General features: G+C 37.2%; 1 protein-coding gene and 1 pseudogene across 2 annotated transcripts; one reads left to right on the plus strand and one right to left on the minus strand.

Moving 5' to 3' along the window:
* Positions 1-589: 589 nt before the first annotated feature.
* LOC149176488 (bark storage protein B-like) lies at positions 590-2,904 on the plus strand (annotated as a pseudogene). Its single transcript, XR_016258351.1, has 3 exons — positions 590-729; positions 1,967-2,210; positions 2,396-2,904. The product of XR_016258351.1 is annotated as a bark storage protein B-like (transcript).
* Positions 2,905-15,029: 12,125 nt separating this feature from the next.
* LOC149176489 (uncharacterized) lies at positions 15,030-15,628 on the minus strand. The gene is made up of 2 exons (XM_089421486.1): positions 15,533-15,628; positions 15,030-15,455 (listed from the first exon to the last, which is right to left on the minus strand). The coding sequence occupies exons 1-2, from the start codon at positions 15,626-15,628 to the stop codon at positions 15,030-15,032; spliced, it is 522 nt and encodes a 173-aa protein (XP_089277612.1).
* Between the last annotated feature and the right edge of the window lie 4,427 nt (positions 15,629-20,055).

Consider the following 20,055-nt stretch of genomic DNA (forward strand, 5'->3'; position numbering starts at 1 on the left):
AATTATGATAAATTAAAAAAAATAAAAATTATGATATTTTCTTAAAAAAATAATTTAATTTGTTTAAAAACTTTTAATTCATTAAACTGGTTAATTGTTAACTGGTTTATAAACTAAAATTTTATTATATTTACGCCGTAAGGCGTTTCCCTCTGGGAAGAACTCCCTTATATGCCACCGTGTCTTATTTTCGACCATTGATCTGATGTGTTAGACGATTAAAAGAAATTGTGCCGTTGGATCATATCTTGGAATTTTAATCAGCGCTGGTTGAAACATCGACAGCGGTATCATAACTGGCGAGGATTGCATCCGCGGCAGGTAAGGAACCCAAATCGGCAGCGGCGAGGATTGCATCCGCCGCAGGTAAGGAACCCAAATCGGCAGCGGCGACAGCAGCAGAGAATAAATGTGAGCAGAAATATAAATCTGCAGTTGTTGGAAGACAATATGCAACGGTTCATTTTTGGTTATTATCACGGACAGCCATGGAAGCTCTTTTCTTATTCTTCTTGAACATTCCAACGCTGCGTAACTGTGCGCTTTTCTTCGCTTGCGTCATAGTAATTGTGGTATCTCGCGAACCACGATGGCGGGAGGCAGTAAGTCTACTGCGTGCCTGAAGAGGCTGATGGCTGATCTGAAGAAGCTGGAAGATGACGCCCCTGCAGGTGTTAGCGGATGTCCGCGAGAGGAAAATATTAGGATCTGGGATGCTATTATTTTCGGGTATGTATACTAGGGTTTCTGTAATTTTTTTCCGGTTCTAAAATAATTATTTTTCTCCTTCTAAAATTACGATTTATTTATATGCTCGTAAATGATTTACAAAATCCCTTTTATCTTGTCTTTTAATACTTCCTTTTGAAATGTCTGGAAGCCTTGTCATTTGCAGGTGGGGTTCCAGCGTTTTGCTGTGAGGGAATCCGACCTTTAATTTGCTCCATTTACCTCTTCTTTGGACTTTGTCAACAACTTTTCAATTTATTTTTGCAATTTCATTTTCTCGTCATTGAGTTTTGTGTTCTTTGCAGGTTGGGAAATTCATATCCAATGGATTTAACAATCTTTGCACCTTCTTCTTTGAGAATTCCAGAAACCCTCCACCCGCAGTTTATCTCTTCTATAATTCTTCTACATAGAGTTGTTTATATCTTTATATCTTTGAAGCTATTCATCATTCATGAAGCCCTAGACCTTTTGTTGCAGATTTTATATGCTCGTATTGCTGCAGATCTTAAAGAAATCTCTTAATGTTAAGGAGGGTTTACAAAATCCCTTTTATTTTGTCTTTTAGACTTCCTTTTGATCTTGTTTTCGTGAAGAGGGTAGACTTCAATTTTCCTGCTTCAAAGAGGGCTAGAGATGGCAGTGGTAATGAGTTTGGGTTATTTTTGTAGACTTTTGCACGTCATCTGTTTCTCTTTTATCGATTCAGAGCATTTTTTACGACGGTAGAATTTGTGTTTTCAATGTAATCTCAGTAGTGCCTACAATAAAGGGCATCTGTATAGCTCGGGCATCTGTATAGCTCTTACTGTTATGGTGCGAACATCAATATGAATTTTGGGTATGTTTTCTGGTTGTTTTTCATGGTTATTCGATTGTCAAATTTGGTATCGGTTAAGTTTTCACGAACTGCTCTATTTTTCAGATATTCAAGTTTAATCAGAGGTCTCTGAAGTGAAAATTTCCTGTTAAAAAGGTAAAAATCTTAGATCCCTTCACGTTTCGATCTTTTTGATAGTTTATTTTTTTTGAGTTTGTGGAGAAGTTCGAATACCTGAAACTTTGATTTGAACTTATCTCGGTAAAAAGTACAAGAAAAAAAATCACAGAATTATGCATCTTTGGACTGTGCCATATAATTGGGTTGTGAAAACAAAGATTTAGAAAAAAAAAATTTACTTATTAAGTTGTGATTGAAAACTATCTTGTGATTGAATTTGTATGTGTTGGTTTAGAGATATGGAGATGGACCCAATGATGAACTTCCTCTGGAATCAAATGGAGATTACACACGACAATACGGGTACCTTCACTTTGCAAACTCCACAACTCCATCAGATCAGAATTCAAGCAACCTCCTTAATAATGTGTGGTATCAACCTGAGGAAGTTTTTCCAGTAAATGGAACTCCAGAGGTCAGGCAACATGCTTTTTGGGTGCCTGTGGATGAGCACTACTATCAGACTGCAAAGAGCCTTGAGGTATTTACTAGTTCTTTCAGGAAATGTATGTATGTATATATTTCTTTGTAATCAAGCAAGCCTCTATCAGATCTGATCTCATACAAGTATTGTTTAGATTTATCTTAATTTCCAAAAAAAAACACTCTACACTATCTGTGTTTTTATAATAAAATTTGTTGATAGTTCTGATTGTGTTTATTCAGACTCTGGAGTTGGAAGGATGTTTGAACTCAACAACTTGTCTGCCATATACTCCCAAGGCTGTTCTAGTAGAAAGAGGAGCGAGTGCAAACGTGTTTGTGGACAATGCAGCGTACATAAACATCCTCTATACCAAGTTCAATATAAGTCCCATGGACATGGAAAGTGCAGTTGTAGCACTGGTCTGCCTTCAACAAAGACTGCCATTCATACAATAAGATCTCTTTCTGATTTGGCTGGAGGGGAAACTTCTGAACCTAATGAGGTTGCTGTCTTTTCTGGGCTGGCTAGCCAAAACGTTGTAACTGCTGTAATTCAATTTATCAAGTCTCTGTAACAATGATTCGTATTGCACTAACCTAGAAACCTTTCCCTATCCAAAGTTGCTTTGGATTATTGAAAAATTCATTTGAAGGGTAGTACGGAAGTCAATGAGATGGGGAGGCACAAGCATCGCTATTTTGTAAAGTCTCATTGTCGTGAGAGCAACTTAATTATAAATTTAGGTTCCTGGAGTGCCCAGCTGTAGGGTTAATTGTCGACTTTGTTGATAAGTTGGTTTCCTTCTTAATTGAATTTAAGACACAGTTAAAAATATATTTTCGAAGAGTGAAAAGACACTTCTAACTGTTCTCATTAAGAAAGGGAAAATATTTTTTATTAAAAGTAAAAAGTATTCTCCATCATCAATACTAAGTATGCAAAATCACTTAATAATGTCATATGAGTAGAAAAAGTTTCAAGTAAACATTAACACGGTAAGCATAACACTAAACTTGATGCTCTAATCTTGTTAAAATATATGTTATCTACTATTGCTTAATGCTCAAATCTTGTCATTACACTTTTTTTTAATGGAGTGTTATTGAAGCTTTATGTGCTTGGTCCGTGGATGATAAACTAGTGTGTGTCTACCTTCAATACTCCCTAATATATTATTGTACAATCATTACTAATCCTGTCATATCTTAACTTATAAATGACATTGTTTGTCTCATCTATATAGCTTTACATTTAATTAACACCACTTCCCTATACTAATATGGAGCACTATAAGTCGTCCCTTATTTTTGTGAAGGAGCTAGCCTATACTTACATTAAAGATTTAGCATAAAGTCAAATTCTTTTGATAGAGAAGCAATAATAAAGTTTGCATGCAAATAGATTATTGATTAGAGATGGATCTATATGTATGGTTTCCCTTAATTATTTGATATTCATTTTAGTGTTTAGTGGCTTTACGAAGCTTTATACACATTTCATAACGACATTAAATTTTTATAATGATTATTTATCAAATTGAGGTTGATTTTACTAACTTGGTTTTTAAAAATTGAAAAGGGAGGTGACTACGAGCACGATTTCGTTGAAAGGATCAAGCAAGTTTGTATTTGAAGTACTCCTTCAAGTAATGATATTCCACTCGATAAAATCTCTATGTAACTTCCTTTGGATGAATGAGTTAGTATATGCGATACACTTAAATAATATTATTATTTTAATTTTTTTTGGTTTAATTAATGAGTTAAATTTCTTTTGGTTTAATGAATGAGTTAGTATATGCGATACACTTAAATGATATTATTATTTGAATTTTTTTTGGGTTCAAATTCCACTTAGGCTCATTATTATGGTTTGGGTTAAAAAAAGTTTAGGAAACATTTTGAATTGAAAACTTTCATTATTATATAATTTTTTAATTATTTTGGGTATTTTTTAGGTGGAAAACTAGAAGCATTGGATTGTAGGGTTCATTATGAGGGTATGTCTTACTTTAGTGACTTAAGGTCCAAAAACTCTAAATCCAATTTGAGGCTCGAAATGGTCATTTTCGGGGTAAAAAATCCAAGAAAAAAGTTCCCAACATATTAATGTTCTTCTACTCATCAAGAGTACCTTTTCCAGCAATGCAAAAATCACCTCAATTGGAGTTTATATATGGAAGTTTTGCCTCATGTAAGTTAATTTATCTTATTGACCACCATGATACTATATTGATGCCATGCCAATTCACATTATTCACACATGTGGATCTAGTTAGATATGAACTTTCTTTTGGAGTACATACACATTACCTGCTTTATAAATTATCTGGGTTACAAATTACAAATTATCTGGATTACAAACCTCCACTTTTGTCTTGGCTTTACAAATACTCGGAATTACAAATTTCTGGATTACAAATTACAAATTATCTGGATTACAAACCTCCACTTTTGTCTTGGATTTATAAATACTCTGAATTACAAATAACATATACTTATTTTTATGGCCGTAAACATTTATCAACCATTTAATTTCACTTCACTGATTATAACTCTGCTAAATTAGCTGAACTATGAATAATGGTAAATTAGTTGCAAGTATGAATAATGGTTTAAGTATGACTAATGGTTCCTAAATTTTAACTCAGGAATAATTATGTGTAACATGAATCATAGGCCAGAGGTACGAAATGGAGAAAATGATGATTGCTGATATTCTTTTTTGGGCGATGGATACACCACCACCAGCAAATCTTATCTTCATCCTTGGGAGTGTGGATTTCTGTTACATTTTTCAGAAGCTCTGGCAGAGATCGTATAACATTTTCTTGGTCTACCCAGCCCACCCCTGCGGTACTAATTCTTCTCCGACGTCGCAGGTTCGAGACGGAGGCGGTCCAAAGGTAATGCACTACGAGGCCGTGTAAGAGATTGATGAAGAGTGCGGGGTGCCAATCCCCAATCCAGAGGTAGGGTTTCTCCAGAGGTGTTTTCCAGGCGGGCGTCAGGACTTGCAGCACATCGTGCCTTGCTGCGCGGTCAAGGGCATCGTAGTGGGATTCGAAATGGAGACATAGTGCTTCCACTTGAACCTCCACGCGAGATCACGTCATCGGATTGCAGCTGCATCTTGGATATCACTGTAGAAGCTTTTACATGGTTTGTTTGTGTTAGCTATTTCGTTAAAGCTAAATCTCAAGAAACTACCAGCCATTGTTGCCATTACCTGGTGGACCATCGAATTTGTTTTAGGATCACTATTAGCCCTTTCCTCTATAGCAAAAGTTTTCTCAACTGAAACATTCTCAGCTAAAACAATCCTAGATATTACTACATGGGTAAACTGTTTTCTTCTACTTTGCTGTGCTATCAAAGCTGTTAGATGCCATACCTTCATCAGCACTAAGGATTTATCAGATCCCCTATTAAAGGAAACTGCAGAAGAAGAGATTCAAGTTACTCCATTGAGTAAAGCATGGTTTTTGAGCCGTCTAACTTAGACTTTGTTTTATGATTGTGATATTGTCGGTGGCAACTAGATTAAAGTTCCTCATTGGTCATATCAAAGATCTCTTAGGAATATGTTTTATTGCCAAATAGAAGTAGATATTCTATACTTCTAATTAATTAGTCATTCACCAGTGGAGAGAACTCAAGGATGTATCTTCTTACAATCCTTAGTTTTGGTATTGAATTCACTATTGAAAGGCCATTTTCTAGAGGGCAATCATGATTCTGACTGCAAACTTAGTTACATTGCAAGGACCAAAGGATGACGCATTTGTTATTTGTTTGTCTCAACTTGCTTAATTTTGAGAAGCTTGACAACATGTTATAGAAAGCATCAAGAGCATTTGCAGGCCCGCTAAAGTTTAACAGACCTTAGTAATTGCATATATGTTAATGCTGCATTGAGATATTAGGGCTGGGAAATTCAAGATGGAGCTCACATATCTGGTACATTCTACCCAACATCCCCTTCCCGTAGAATCTAGATCAATCAATATATCAAATGATGATACGTTTTTCCTATAGTGACTATAACTGCCTCTTTTCTGTCAATGGATTCTGCAATAAACTGGGACATTGCCTTGAAAGATTTGAATGCAGATGCAAAAAAGCAGCTTACAATGAACAATGACAGTGGGAGAAACATATCACCAATGATATTTGATCAAACCAAGAATGAAAATATGGCTAAGTTGTGAGCAGAGGCAGATGTGTGGACAACCAGGGTCCAGTAAGATGAAATTAGTGAAGGTTGAAAAAAAGTGTAATATGCAAAGTCAGAGAGGTAATATCACAAATTTATAATTGTAGACATGGTTGACAGAGCCAAGGGGGTCGTTTTTGCTGGGTGTTTTGGTCACCAAAATGCAGTGTAAAAAGAGGACAAATTCACTAGGATTGGACCCATGATTTTGCTAAGAATTTACCAACCAAGTCACAACAAAAGGGACCACATTTTTAGGCGGTAAGGCACCCATCAAATCGTTGTATTGAAGGGCCACGAAATGCCAATGACAGAGGCACGATTTCGCTGGGGAAGCAACAACCAAAACACAGTAAATTTTAGCACGAATTAGCCATGGAAATTGGTATGATTTCGCTTGGTAAAAGGTTCATCAAATCTACTTTTTGAGGGGCCATTAAATGGCAGTCGTTTCTGCAATGATTTCTAGAGAAAACTGGAAGAGACACAAGTAAAAACTAATTTCGAAAATAGCCAAGAAAATGGATAATCTAAGAAGATCATAAATGTGCCAGAAATATGAAATTTTGTTCAAGTCAATTTGGCGTATGGTTTATTTGGGTTTCAAGTCTACTAGGTGTATATTGTGCATTGCTGAAGCTCACCGCCAGGGAACCACCCCCACGCAATTCCACTTTTGGTTTTTGTCATTCCACTTTTCAAATCTCAGCTAGCACACCGAGAGAGCCAACAAGCAAATATCCAGGTGTTGAAAAATCCAAGCATGTCACCAAGAATCAAACATTAAGTGCGAACCAAGAAAGAAGTGCGCCCACGAAGAGAACTCATGAATATCAAATGCACAACGCATCCAATAAAGAGATGAACACATTTCCATATATACATTTTAAGAAATATTTTAGTGTTGGAACTTGGCAGGTTCATGCTTCTTCGTGAGACCAATATAAATGTATTGTTTCAACGTCGTTGGTGGCAAATTTATGCAACATATTTGATCATTTAAGTTTAACAGATTTGCCTTTTCTTTTCCTACAGAATTTGCTCTTTATACTTGCTGGAGTTATTGGGATATTCTTTAGGAACTAGCAGGCATGCAAATTTATATTTTTAAATCTCTAATTCTCCTCATCATTTGAAAATTGTTCATTTGCATCTATGCTCAGAGAAGGCAACTTAGCTTCAGAACGTTTGTAAAACAGAAAATGAAAATTTTAGCAAATATGGAGGTAATAATAAACGCCTTGTGGTGTATGAACAATGTTTTCTTGGGTTTCTTTTGAGCAATAGCATTAGAGAGCCGTATATTGGTGAGGGACCTTTAACCCAACGCATCAGTGGCTTCATACAGGTGTGATTGGGGGTGCTCATCTTTGTAGGCAGAAGAAAAGAATGTCATTGATACATTTGTGATTATTGCTTTCAACAGAGCTCTCTAGAGTGTTATTGATCCCAGGTCTGGCATTTACAAAATGTGACTCAGCTCTTAAAAATGAGGTAACATTCTTTGCATTTTTAGAGAAGAAAGAAAAATTAAACACTTGTTTCTGCAATGGCAGAGTATGGATATGTTGTTTGCATGATATCAAGGGAAATATCTTATTCAGCTGATGTATTCCTTACCTTCCCGTGCTATTTGTAATCATGTTGTTAAGATACTTAATAGTTTTCTTATGCACAACACTCGTGTGAAATTTGCTAATAGTGATTTCTGGTCAAGTTTCCTAGCAGACCTATTTGTACCCTGAATGGCGGTGACTATTTTATCATAGAAATTTATGCTTGAAAATTGCTGATCTTACATTCATAATAAGTCCTCATGCTAATTGGAAATTAGTCTTGAATCCCTACAAATTACACAATTTAATTTATGTCATAATGGAACCATTTTTACACCCAATTTGATGATTTAATGCACTTGTTCGAGATATTCAACTCTGTTTCTTCAGATTGAATGTGGTTGTGGGAAGTCATGAAGTTGTTGTTGATGATGGTCAGTGTAATAATTCTATTATATTTGGCAACAATGTTGAAGATCCAGTAGTTTCTCTTAATGTACAAGGCTGGAACAACTCTTGGTTTCGTTTTTGGGAGCTATCATCTTTTCTTCTCCCCATAAAGATATAAGCTATGGAAGATGAGTGGATGGATATAATGACTTTGAATGTGTAGTAATCCTCTGGATGGTATTTATTGTGAGAATGTCATGTGCTTGAAAAGGTTTCCAAATCAAAAGACAACACAAGTTGGATGTACACATTCTTAAGGAGAAGGCCATAATGAAGGGTTCGTCTTCCTCATTATCTGTACTAAAGATCCTCTGCATACATGCCAATAAAGAATTTGTTGCTATTTTGTTGAACACATATATAGCCTTTCCTTTGGTAGCAATTAGTGTTGGAACTTGGCAGGTTCATGCTTATTCGCGAGACCAATATAAATGTACTATTTCAACGTCGTTGGTAGCAGATTTATGCAACATATTTGATCATTTAAGTTTAACATATTTGCCTTTTCTTTTCCTACAAAGAATTTGCTCTTTATATGTGCTGGAGTTATTGGGATATTCTTTAGGAACAAGGAGGCATGAAAATTTATATTTTTAAATCCCTAATTCTCCTCATCATTTGCAAATTGTTCATCTGCATCTATGCTTAGAGAAGACAACTTAGCTTCAGAATGTTTGTAAGATAGAAAATGCAAATTTTAGCAAATATGGGGGTAACAATAAACGCCTTGTCGTGTCAGAACAATGTTTTCTTGGGTTTCTTTTGAGCAATAGCATTAGAGAGCTGTATATTGGTGAGGGACCTTTAACCCAACACATTAGTGGCTTCATACAGGTGTGATTGGGGGTTCTTATTTTTGTAGGCAGAAGAAAGGAATGTCATTGATACATTTGTGATCACTGCTTTCAACAGAGTTCTCTGGAGTGCTATCGATCCCAGGTCTAGCATTTACAAAATGTGACTCAGCTCTTAAAAATGAGGTAACATTCTTTGCATTTTTAGAAAAGAAAGAAAAATTGAACACTTGTTTCTGCAATGGCAGAGTATGGATATGTTGTTTGCATGATATCAAGGGAAATATCTTATTCAGCTGATGTATTCCTTACCTTCCCGTGCTATTTGTAATCATGTTGTTAAGATACTTAATAGTTTTCTTATGCACAACACTCGTGTGAAATTTGCTAATAGTGATTTTTGGTCAAGTTTCCTAGGAGACCTATTTGTACCCTGAATGGCGGTGACTATTTTATCATAGAAATTTATGCTTGAAAATTGCTGATCTTACATTCATAATAAGGCCTCATGCTAATTGGAAATTAGTCTTGAATCCCTACAAATTACACAATTTAATTTATGTCATAATGGAACCATTTTTACACCCAGTTTGACGATTTAATGCAATTGTTCGAGATATTCAACTTTGTTTCTTCAGATTGAATGCGGTTGTGGGAAGTCATGAAGTTGTTATCGATGATGGTCAGTGTAATAATTCTGTTGTATTGGGCAACAATGTTGAAGATCTAGTAGCTGCTCTTAATGTACAAGGTTGGAACAACTCTTGATTTCGTTTTTGGGAGGTATCATCTTTTCTTTTCCCCATAAAGACATAAGCTATGGAGGATGAGTGGATGGCTATAATGACTTTGAATGTGTAGTAATCCTCTAGATGGTATTTATTGTGAGAATGTCATGCGCTTGAAAAGGTTTCCAAATCAAAAGACAACGTAGCTTAGACATACACATTCTTAAGGAGAAGGCCATAATGAAGGGTTCGTCTTCCTCATTATCTGTACTAAAGATCCTGTGCATACATGCCAAAGAAGAATTTGTTGCTATTTTGTTGAACACATATCTAGTCTGTCCTTTGGTAGCAATTCTGCATGCACCATTGAAAGAAGCTTCTGGATGTAGGGAATTGGTGATGCAACATATATTCATTATGTAAGTAATAAGGAGCAGAACATAGAGTTTCCCCAAAGAAGTTGAGGAAGATGAAGCCCTAGAAGAAATGCTTATCAAGGCATTCATGGATTGGAGAAGCAGGTCAAAGATGGAAGCTTCTATCTACTTAGGGTGTTTAAACTCCCATGAATGATTTATTGGATTGGGGATGTTGTAACATTTTCTTGGAAAAATAATACAGTTAAACTTTTTTGAGCTTTTCCAGAAATCCACCAGCTTTATTGGGTGTTCTTATTCTCATAACAATTGGTATATGGCCCAAAGATTTTTTCACTGTATTCTTTGCATCATAGTCGAGTTGTATTCAAGATATTATAGGGTTGTATTACTCAATGATTATCAATGGGATACCTTAGTGTGAGTACTATGACATGGGAATTATCACCTTTTGCTGCATCTATCACACAATGTTTTTAATTGCATCAACAAAAGTCATTGAAGTGTAGTCATAAGAATGCCAGGGCTCTGTAATGAATGTGAGGCATATATGTTCATAGCAATGAGATGGAATAGTGAATGGATGGGCAAGCAATTTTCTATTTGGACTTCGTTTTATGATTGTGATATTGTCGGTGGCAACTAGATTAAACTTCCTCATTGGTCATATCAAAGATCCCTTAGGAATATGTTTTATTGCCAAATAGAAGTAGATATTCTATACTTCTAATTAATTAGTCATTCACCAGTGGAGAGAACTCAAGGATGTATCTTCTTACAATCCTTAGTTTTGGTGTTGAATTCACTGGTCGAAAGGACATTTTCCAAAGGCCAATCATGATTCCGACTACAAGCTTATGTACATTGCAAGGTTCAAAGGATGACGCATTTGTTATTTGTTTGTCTCAACTTGCTTAATTTTGAGAAGCTTGACAATATGTTATAGAAAGGATCAAGAGCATTTGCAGACCCATGGACCTTAGTAATTGTATATATGTTAATGCTGCATTGAGATACTGGGGCTGTGAAATTCAAGCTAGAGCTCACATATATGGTACATTCTACCCAGCTTCCCCTTCCTATAGAATCTAGATAAATCAATATATCAAATGATGATATGCTTTTCCTATAGTGACTGCAAGTGTCTCTTTTCTGTCAATGGATTCTACAATAAACTAGGACATTAACTTGAAATATTTGAATGCAGATGCAATAAATCTGCTTACAATGAACAATGACAGTGGGAGAAACATATCACCAGTGATATTTGATCAAACCAATAATGAAAATATTGCTAAGTTGTGGGCAGAGGCAGATGTGTGGACAACCAGGGCCCAGTAAGATGAAATTAGTGAAGGTTGAAAAAAATGTAATATGCAATGTTAGAGAGGTAATATCACAAGTTTACAATTGCAGACACGGTTGACAGAGCCAAGAGGTTCGTTTTTGCTGGGTGTTTTGGTGACCAAAATGCAGTATAAAAAGAGGACGAATTCACTAGGATTAGATCCATGATTTTGCTGAGAATTTACCAACCAAGTCGCGACAAAAGGGAGCACATTTTTACTTGGCAAGGCACCCATCAAATCACTATATTGAAGGGCCACGAAATGCCGCTGACAAAGGCACAATTTCGTTGGGGAAGCAGCAACCAAAACACAATAAATTTTAGCACAAATTAGCCTTGGAAATTGGTATGATTTCGCTTCGTAAAAAGTTCATCGAATCTACTATTTGAGGGGCCATTAAATGGTAGTGGTTTGTGCAATGGTTTGCAGAGAAAACTGGAAGAGACAAGTAAAAACTAAGTTCGAAAATAGCCAAGAAAATGGCTAACCTAAGAGGATCATAAGTGTGCCAGAAATATGAAATTTTGTTCAAGTCAATTTGGCGTATGGTTTATTTGGGTTTTAAGTCAACTAGGTGCATATTTGAATTGGTGAAGCTCACCACTAGGGAACCACCCCCATGCAATTCCACTTTTGGTTTTTGTCATTCCACTTTTCAAATCTCAGCAGCAGACTGAGAGTGCCAACAAGCAAATATCCATGTGTTGAAAAACCAAGCATGTCACCAAGAATCAAACACAAGTGTGTGCCAAGAAAGAGTAAGTGCGCCCAGGAAGAGAACTTATGAATATCAAATGCACAATGCATCCAATGAAGAGATGAACACATTTCCATATATATGTTTTAAAAAATATTTTAGTGTTGGAACTTGGCATGTTCATGCTTCTTCGTGAGACTAATGTAAATGTACTGTTTCAACGTCGTTGGTGGCAGATTTATGCAACATGTTTGATCATTTAAGTTTAACAGATTTGCCTTTTCTTTTCCTAGAAAGAATTTTCTCTTTATATGTGCTAGAGTTATTGGGATATTCTTTAGGAACTAGCAGGCATGCAAATTTATATTTTTAAATCCCTAATTCTCCTCATCATTGTTCGTCTGCGTCTATGCAAGAAGACAACTTAGCTTTAGAATGTTTGTAAGACAGAAAATGCAAATTTTAGCAAATATGGAGCTAATAATAAACGCCCTATGGTGTCAGAACATTGTTTTCTTGTTTTCCTTTGAGAAATATCATTAGAGAGCCGTATATTCTTCAAATTGGTGAGGGACCTTCAGCCCAACGCATCAGTGGCTTCATGGGATTAAATGTTCCTCTTCCAATGGTGGCAGATTTATTCAACATATTTGATTATTAAAGTTTAATAGATTTGCCTTGCCATCACATTCATCTCCTCCAAATTCAACTGAATTTCTTAATGTTGTCTCATTTTCTTCCTGTAATCCTTCGGGAAAGCTTCCTATTTCCACCACAATCTAAGTGAAGATGGAACGGTAGCATTAAGAATTTTTGAAATGAGTTTGCCCTTATTTTCTTATCGCTCTGGAGAATAATTGGGGTTTATTAACATATTCCTAATTATTCACTGCATGTCTGTACATAAATAAAGTTCGTTTGGAAGGGCATCAGTCTGAATACAAAGAGAAGTTTGCCCTTATTTATTAACTATTCGGTTAGGTTGGATAAAGAACCATCTAGAAGATGGAAGTAGAATATTGAAGAAACTAGTTCTGTTTGTAGATTTTGAGAAATCCTCTAAAGACCCAAGATTCGGCATTGACTAGAGAGACAATTTATTTGATATGGTTTATAAACAAATATATGCTTCTTCTAGCATGGAAAGAGCAGGTGGAGGAGCCATGTTTTGGCAGCTAATGGCAGAAGGAATGTATAAAGATGGTATGATATTGTCTTGTCTCAGAGTCCTTCCACAACATCTAACACCAATATGATGCATGTTCACTCAGGAGGATGCACAAAGACTTTATTTGTACAAATTAGTCCCCATGAAAATGACATGGGAAAAACTTTGTGCTCACTGAAATTTTCCAATAGAGTTCAAGGATTAGAGCTTGGTCCTACTCGGAGGTAGCAAGATGTAAGTTTTCACTGTATATATTCTTCTGCTAGCATGGGAAGAGTAGGTGGAGGAGCCATGTTTTGGCAGCTGATGGTAGAAGGAATGAGCTCATATAGAGATGGTATGATATTGTCTTGTCTCAGAGTCTTTGCACAACATCTAACACCAATTTGATGCATGTTCACTCAGGAGGATGCACAAAGACTTTATTTGTACAAATTAGTCCCCATGAAAATGACATGGGAGAAACTCTGTGCTCACTGAAATTTTCCAATAGAGTTCAAGGATTAGAGCTTGGTCCTACTCTAAGGTAGCAAGATGTAAGTTTTTACTATAGCATGGTCCTTGCCTTTTCTAGATATTTTTCTGCCTTTCAAAAATTGTCAGAGAAACATTAATTAATGTTATATGCTATTGCCTTACGGCGTTTCCATTGCAACATTTGGTGCAATTGCTAGTTTACATTGAGCGCATTAAAGAGATACACCTTAGTGTTGTACGGCCACTGTTAATAACGAAACCAATCAACTTTTAGCTAATCGTTTTTCAGAATGAGAGAACTAATAATGATCAATTGGGGTTAATACCCACCTATTATCACTATGCATCATGTTATAAAGAGGAGTGGTTTTTAGTGTGATTTTTTGGAAATTTTTACGGTAAGGTATTTTTTTTTGGAAATTAGGTAAAAATTTATTGAAATCTTAAGCTTGATAGGTAATTTTGTGCAATAGAAGTGCCCTAAAAATTAATTTAAATAACACAAATCAAGATTTCACCTTAAATTTTTTCCATCAAATTCTAACACCAAAAATCCAAAAAATCACACTAAAAACAAATAAAAAATTGAAACCCTATCAAACGGAAGGTCCATCTTTATCAAAGTTGTCTCCTCTATGTGATGTACCTTTACCAATTTTGCATGTCCCTCCATTGCTTCAACTGAACTTGAATATGGTTCCTCCTCATCTAAGAGAATCGGTTGGCAGTGTGTTGCTTTCAGTAGATTGTGATCAAGAAGGGGAACTCTTGCTGGCTGGTTGATAGCATCTGCACATAACATCAGGAAAATAAAAATTGATAAACTTAAAAGGTTCTGTTTCATTTTGAATACAATTTTTCTTTATTTATGAATGACTATGCGGTGAAGCAAGCCACTGTGGCTATGGTTTTGGAACATCATCATTTTTTCCATTGCAATGGGTTATAAATGTATTTAGATCAAATTTATATAAATCATTATAGAGGTGGTGGACATTAGAGGAAGGGGTATCAATCCCATCAATTTCCCAAATAATGAGATAATTTAGTTCAGCTGAATTCTCATGGCAGAATCTCAGCAGCGGTAAAATAAAAATGAGAAACACACGGTCCATAATCTTCGGTCAGATGGAACGGAATCCCAAAATCCTCCATCGACACATCCAAGGTTGGAATGTCCTCCACATTTAGAGACCCCCAACTCTCCAGACCTTCAAGTGGTACTGAATCCCAAAATGCCGGACCCTGATTTGCCGTAATCTGCCGGTCTTCCATGTGGCATTCCACTTCCAAACTGCACAATGAGGATGCCACGCCGTTCTCAAAAGGCAGACAAAATTCCTGCGCGGCGAACTTGGCGGCTGCGGCTTGAATTTGCGTCGGCGATAGGGACGAAGAGCAGAGAATTTTCGGCGGGGAGTGGGAAAAATTGAGCCTCGCCTTGGATCCTCTGAGGCAGTACACAGCGAAGTCGTATGCGCGGGCAGCCTTTTCGGGAGATTCATAGGAGCCCAGCCAATTCTACCGCTGGAATTGGGCATTCGAATTTCTGACACCCATTACACCCATTTTCTCATTCGGATTCCCTTGAACTGCCCCGACTTCACTGAGAGGCTTTCGGGACTGCTGTGGCGGGTCTGGTTTTGGGAGGGTTTAGTCATGGCGGGATTTTACAGAGAAATCAAACTGAGGACGTGCTGGTGAAAGTTTGAAGTCTGTAAAGGGAGGGATGGTGACGGCAAGAATATATGAAAGTGGGGAGTTGTAGAGTTGGTAGTAGCTACTACACTTCTGCAGCTGAATATCCGCGGGCACGAATGAGAATGAGATTGTTTGCTGTAAGCTAGCAGATATATAGAGATGGAAAACGTCTTTGAGTACATGGAATTTTTCTGATGTACTCAGTGACGTTGACGAACGCTCATGGGCTTTCCGAATAGAACTATCTATGGTAATAAATTTTCATTGGTGTGATGTGAATTTTTTTTATGATTTAACAGATTCCTGGAATATTGTTGTGGAATTTTCACTGATGTACAGTGACTTTGACGAACGCTCACGGGGTTTTCCGAATAGAACTATGGTAATAAATTTTCATGGGCGTGATGCGAATGTTTTTTTTAATGATTTAACGCATTCCAGGGATATTGTTTTACCGCGAGTTGAGACTCTTACAAATCGATTCCAACAAAGCCCAAAACAGGACAGGAGCCAATGAGACAAAATCCCGCCACTTCATCTAATCCCTTTTGTTACGTGTTTACTTCGGTAAGACTCTTTTAACTCGTCGGTTCTTTTCTTCTAGAATTCTCTTTAAATGCAACACCCCTTTCCCACCGTAACTTGGTGGCCATTTGAATTGGTGCCCTTCGTTTTGTGCGGATACTATGGATCACTAATCTCACTTTTTTGTTGTTTTTTAAATCTTACCTTATTTTATCTCAGGAACACACCTCTAAACAGGCCCACCCGAAGTGCCTTAGTCATCTCACTATTTTGTTGCTTTGTGGAGTGGTTTTTTGATATTCTCGACCCCTTCTTTGCCGAGAACAATGGCCTTGCAAGAGTGGTTTTTTGATATTCTCGACGCCTTCTTTGCCGAGAACAATGGCCTTGCAAGAGTGGTTTATCCACCTCTCCTAAGAAGCTTCCAAGTCAATGTTTCTATATTCACCAGTTTACACTTAATATGGTTATCCACCTCTCCTAAGAATAATATTAAAAATATAATTACATTGGCTTGTTACACTTAATATGGTTATCTGTTTACACTTTACATGACAAGAATGATATAAATAGAAATTGTATTTTTGTAAAATTTTATCACAACTTTTTAGGTATAAATTTTTTATAAGTTATTTTAATATTAGTTTTACACATTCAGCCTGGAGTATGCCGTAAAACTGCTTCTGCTTGGCTAAGAGCTCGTCTTCCTCGGACGTAAGGAAACAGGTTAACGGCCCAAGACCCAGAGGCATCTGGCAGGAGTGAAAGCCTGCTCCCGATTACGGACCACCAGCAGGGTTATGCCAGGTGGCGTGGTTTTCCTATTTAACAGTGATGAGTCAAACCCAGCATTCGCGGATAGCAGCCAGAGATGGTTGTCCTCACTGTTGGTTTGACACCTGAGTTGATAGGTTTTACCACCTTCGGAAAAAAAAAAAAAAAAATATTAGTTTTACACGCTATGGGAAAGTTCTTCTTGAGTCAATGAAATAAACAATATAGGAAATTGATTTTATTATTTAAAGACTTGTTCATCACAGTTACTTTAAGTATAAAAAGGTGTTCCATAATTAATGATAATTCCTAAATCTAATTAAATATATTTCTTTTTCCATGGTTCTATTCATATGTTGATCTTCTTTCCCATATAATTCTATATAACTTGGTTAAAATGGGGATAATCATAATGTTCATATAATTAGAGGGATTGTTTCTATTCTCATTTTTTTTTTTTTACAACATGGTGAATCGGTAACTGCCTGGCCTAATCTAAGGGAGACCCAGGATCAAACCTCAACGCTGCCACTATAACACCAAGAGCATAACCAACCACCTGCAAGTCGAGACCCAGGATCAAACCTCAACGCTACCACTATAACACCAAGAGCATAACCAACCACCTGCAAGTCGGGTATACTAAGTCTCTATGATTTTAGCTGCCACTATAACACCAAGAGCATAACCAACCACCTGCAAGTCGGGTATACTAAGTCTCTATGATTTTAGCAAGAGCAGACTCACGGGAAAGGGGAATCCGCCCCTCTAGCCGCCACCACAGCAGGTCAATGTACTCAATGAGATTTGAACTTCGGTCTCCCTGGGCATAGCCCAAGTGACTTACCGTCAAACCACACATCTCATTTTTTATAAGTAAGTACAATAAGGTTTTGAGTCATTAATTTAGGGAAGCCATGTTTGATTCCTAAATTGAAGAGCTTGTTGTTAGAGGGATGAGAACCAAGCCTCCAATTTTTAAGATTTTTGTTTGTTATCTCTCATTTTCCTTAGCTTTCCCTATTGCTAGTTACTTAACCCTAAACTCTATATCTACTATAGAAGAAATTATTCCACGAAAGAATGTCTTTGAATGTTTTCCACAACATTAAAGGATTCATAAAATATTTCAAAGTGGGAATTCATGTCATTTTTTATATATACCACATTTTCCTTTTAATTTATTTATTTTGTCATCTTTTAACAACTCATTAGAACCATCTCTAATGGATTTTATTATAGTATTACACTCTCTGTCATACAAGGGTTGGTCATTATATTTTCCTTATTACACAACACCTTGATAGAAAACTTGTTACTTGAACTAGAGAGGATTGTCGTGAAATTATGATAATGTTTTACAATATTGCCCTTGTTTGATATGATATTTAATTTATTATTTAAATCCTTAGAAAAAAATATCTTTATCTTTGTTCAAGATGAAGTGCTTTCACTTATAAAAATTCCCTTCAATAGGACTTTTGTGCCTAACAAACTTCGGAGTTAGGATTAAAGGTGGGTGCTAGCACAAAGACGATGGAATCAAAAGTGGAAATGGGGCCATCATGAATGTGCTATTGCAAAAACAAGTGTGCATGCTTAAAAAATTGCACACACTCCCTATCCTATAGCCTTGGTGCTCCCTAAACTACCACACATGCTTGCTAGCTTGGATTCTTCAGGAATGTGCTCACATTTCAAAAGCATGTGTGCTTTCAAGAATGTATATGTCTTTTAAAAGTGCATGTGATTTTGAAAGAACGTGCATGTTTTCAGAAGCGTGTGCAATTTTGAAAGAAAGTGCACACTTTTATGTCTATGATCTTTCAGAAGCGAGGAGGGAGGAAGAGAGGGAGAGAGAAATAGAGCTTGGTGGGGTGGAGTTTTATGAACAAGGGACTAAGGGATAGAAGGGGGGACGAATAGAGAAATAGAAGAAGGGAGAGGAATGAGAATGGTTAGAGAGGGGGAGAGAAAAAGAGAGAGGTGTAGTGAAGGGGGGAGAGAGAGAGAGAGCGAGAGAGAGTGAAGGGTTAGAGAAGGATATGGAAGAAGAGAGAAAGGTAGAGAGGGGAATGGGTGGATAATGGGGAAGGGAGAGAGAGGCAGAATGGTGAAGTAGGGGAGAAAGAGGAAGGAGGAGAGGGGGAAGAGAGAGAAAAAACATGCAAGAGGGAAAGGGGGGAGGATAGAAAGAGAGAGAGTGTGTGGTGGGACATAAAGGGGAGAGAGATATAGAGGAAGGGAGAGTGAGAGGGAGTGGTAGGGAGTGAGAGAGGCAGGGACACAGTGAGAGAATGGAACAGGGGAAGAGAGGGAGGGAGAGAGAGGTAAAGAGAGAGATAATGTGTGTGTATGTTTGAGATAGAGAGGGGTAGGGGGGTTGGTAGTGAGGTAGGAAAGGAGGGGGAGAAAAAGAGAGCAAGGGAGAAGCAAGAATGTCTAGAGCGAGCAGGGGTAAGAAAAAGAGAAGAAGGGAAGTAGAGAGGGAAAGATGCAGTGAGAGTGAGAATGGTAGAAGTAAGAGAGAGATGTAGGGTAGAGAGAAGACAAGGAAGAGAGAGCACGATGAAGAGGGAGAAACGGGGGATAGTGAGGAAGGAAAATAGAGGGAGATTGAGGGAGGGAGGTAGAGTGGGGGAAAGACAAAGAGAGGGGAAGATATTAAGTGAGCCTAAGAGAGAGAGAGAGAGGTGGGAGAGAGATAGATAAATCGAGAAAGAGAGAGAGAGAGATATTTTGGGGGGCGAGGAGATGTGGGGAAGAGAGAGATAGCGAATGAAACAAAGAGAGGGAAATGGACATGCGCACACACAAAAAAAATAGAGAGGGAGGTGGGGGATAGAGAGTGAGGGGGGCAGAGGTGTAGAGACAAGTGAAAGAGAGTGAGGGAAAGGGTGGGGAGAAGATAGAGAGGGGAGGGTTTAGTCATGGCAGGGTTTTACAGGGAAATCAAACTGAGGACGTGTTGGTGAAAGTTTGAAGTCTGTAAAGGGAGGGATTGTGACAGCAAGAATATATGAAAGTGGGGAGGTGTAGAGTTGGTAGTAGCTACTAGACTTCTACAGCTGAATATCTGCAGGCACGA

Source organism: Pinus tabuliformis, chromosome 4_1 (genome assembly GCF_031772625.1).
Source record: "Pinus tabuliformis cultivar Carrire ecotype Pingquan chromosome 4_1, CPIR1, whole genome shotgun sequence".
Classification (NCBI taxonomy): Eukaryota; Viridiplantae; Streptophyta; class Pinopsida; order Pinales; family Pinaceae; genus Pinus; species Pinus tabuliformis.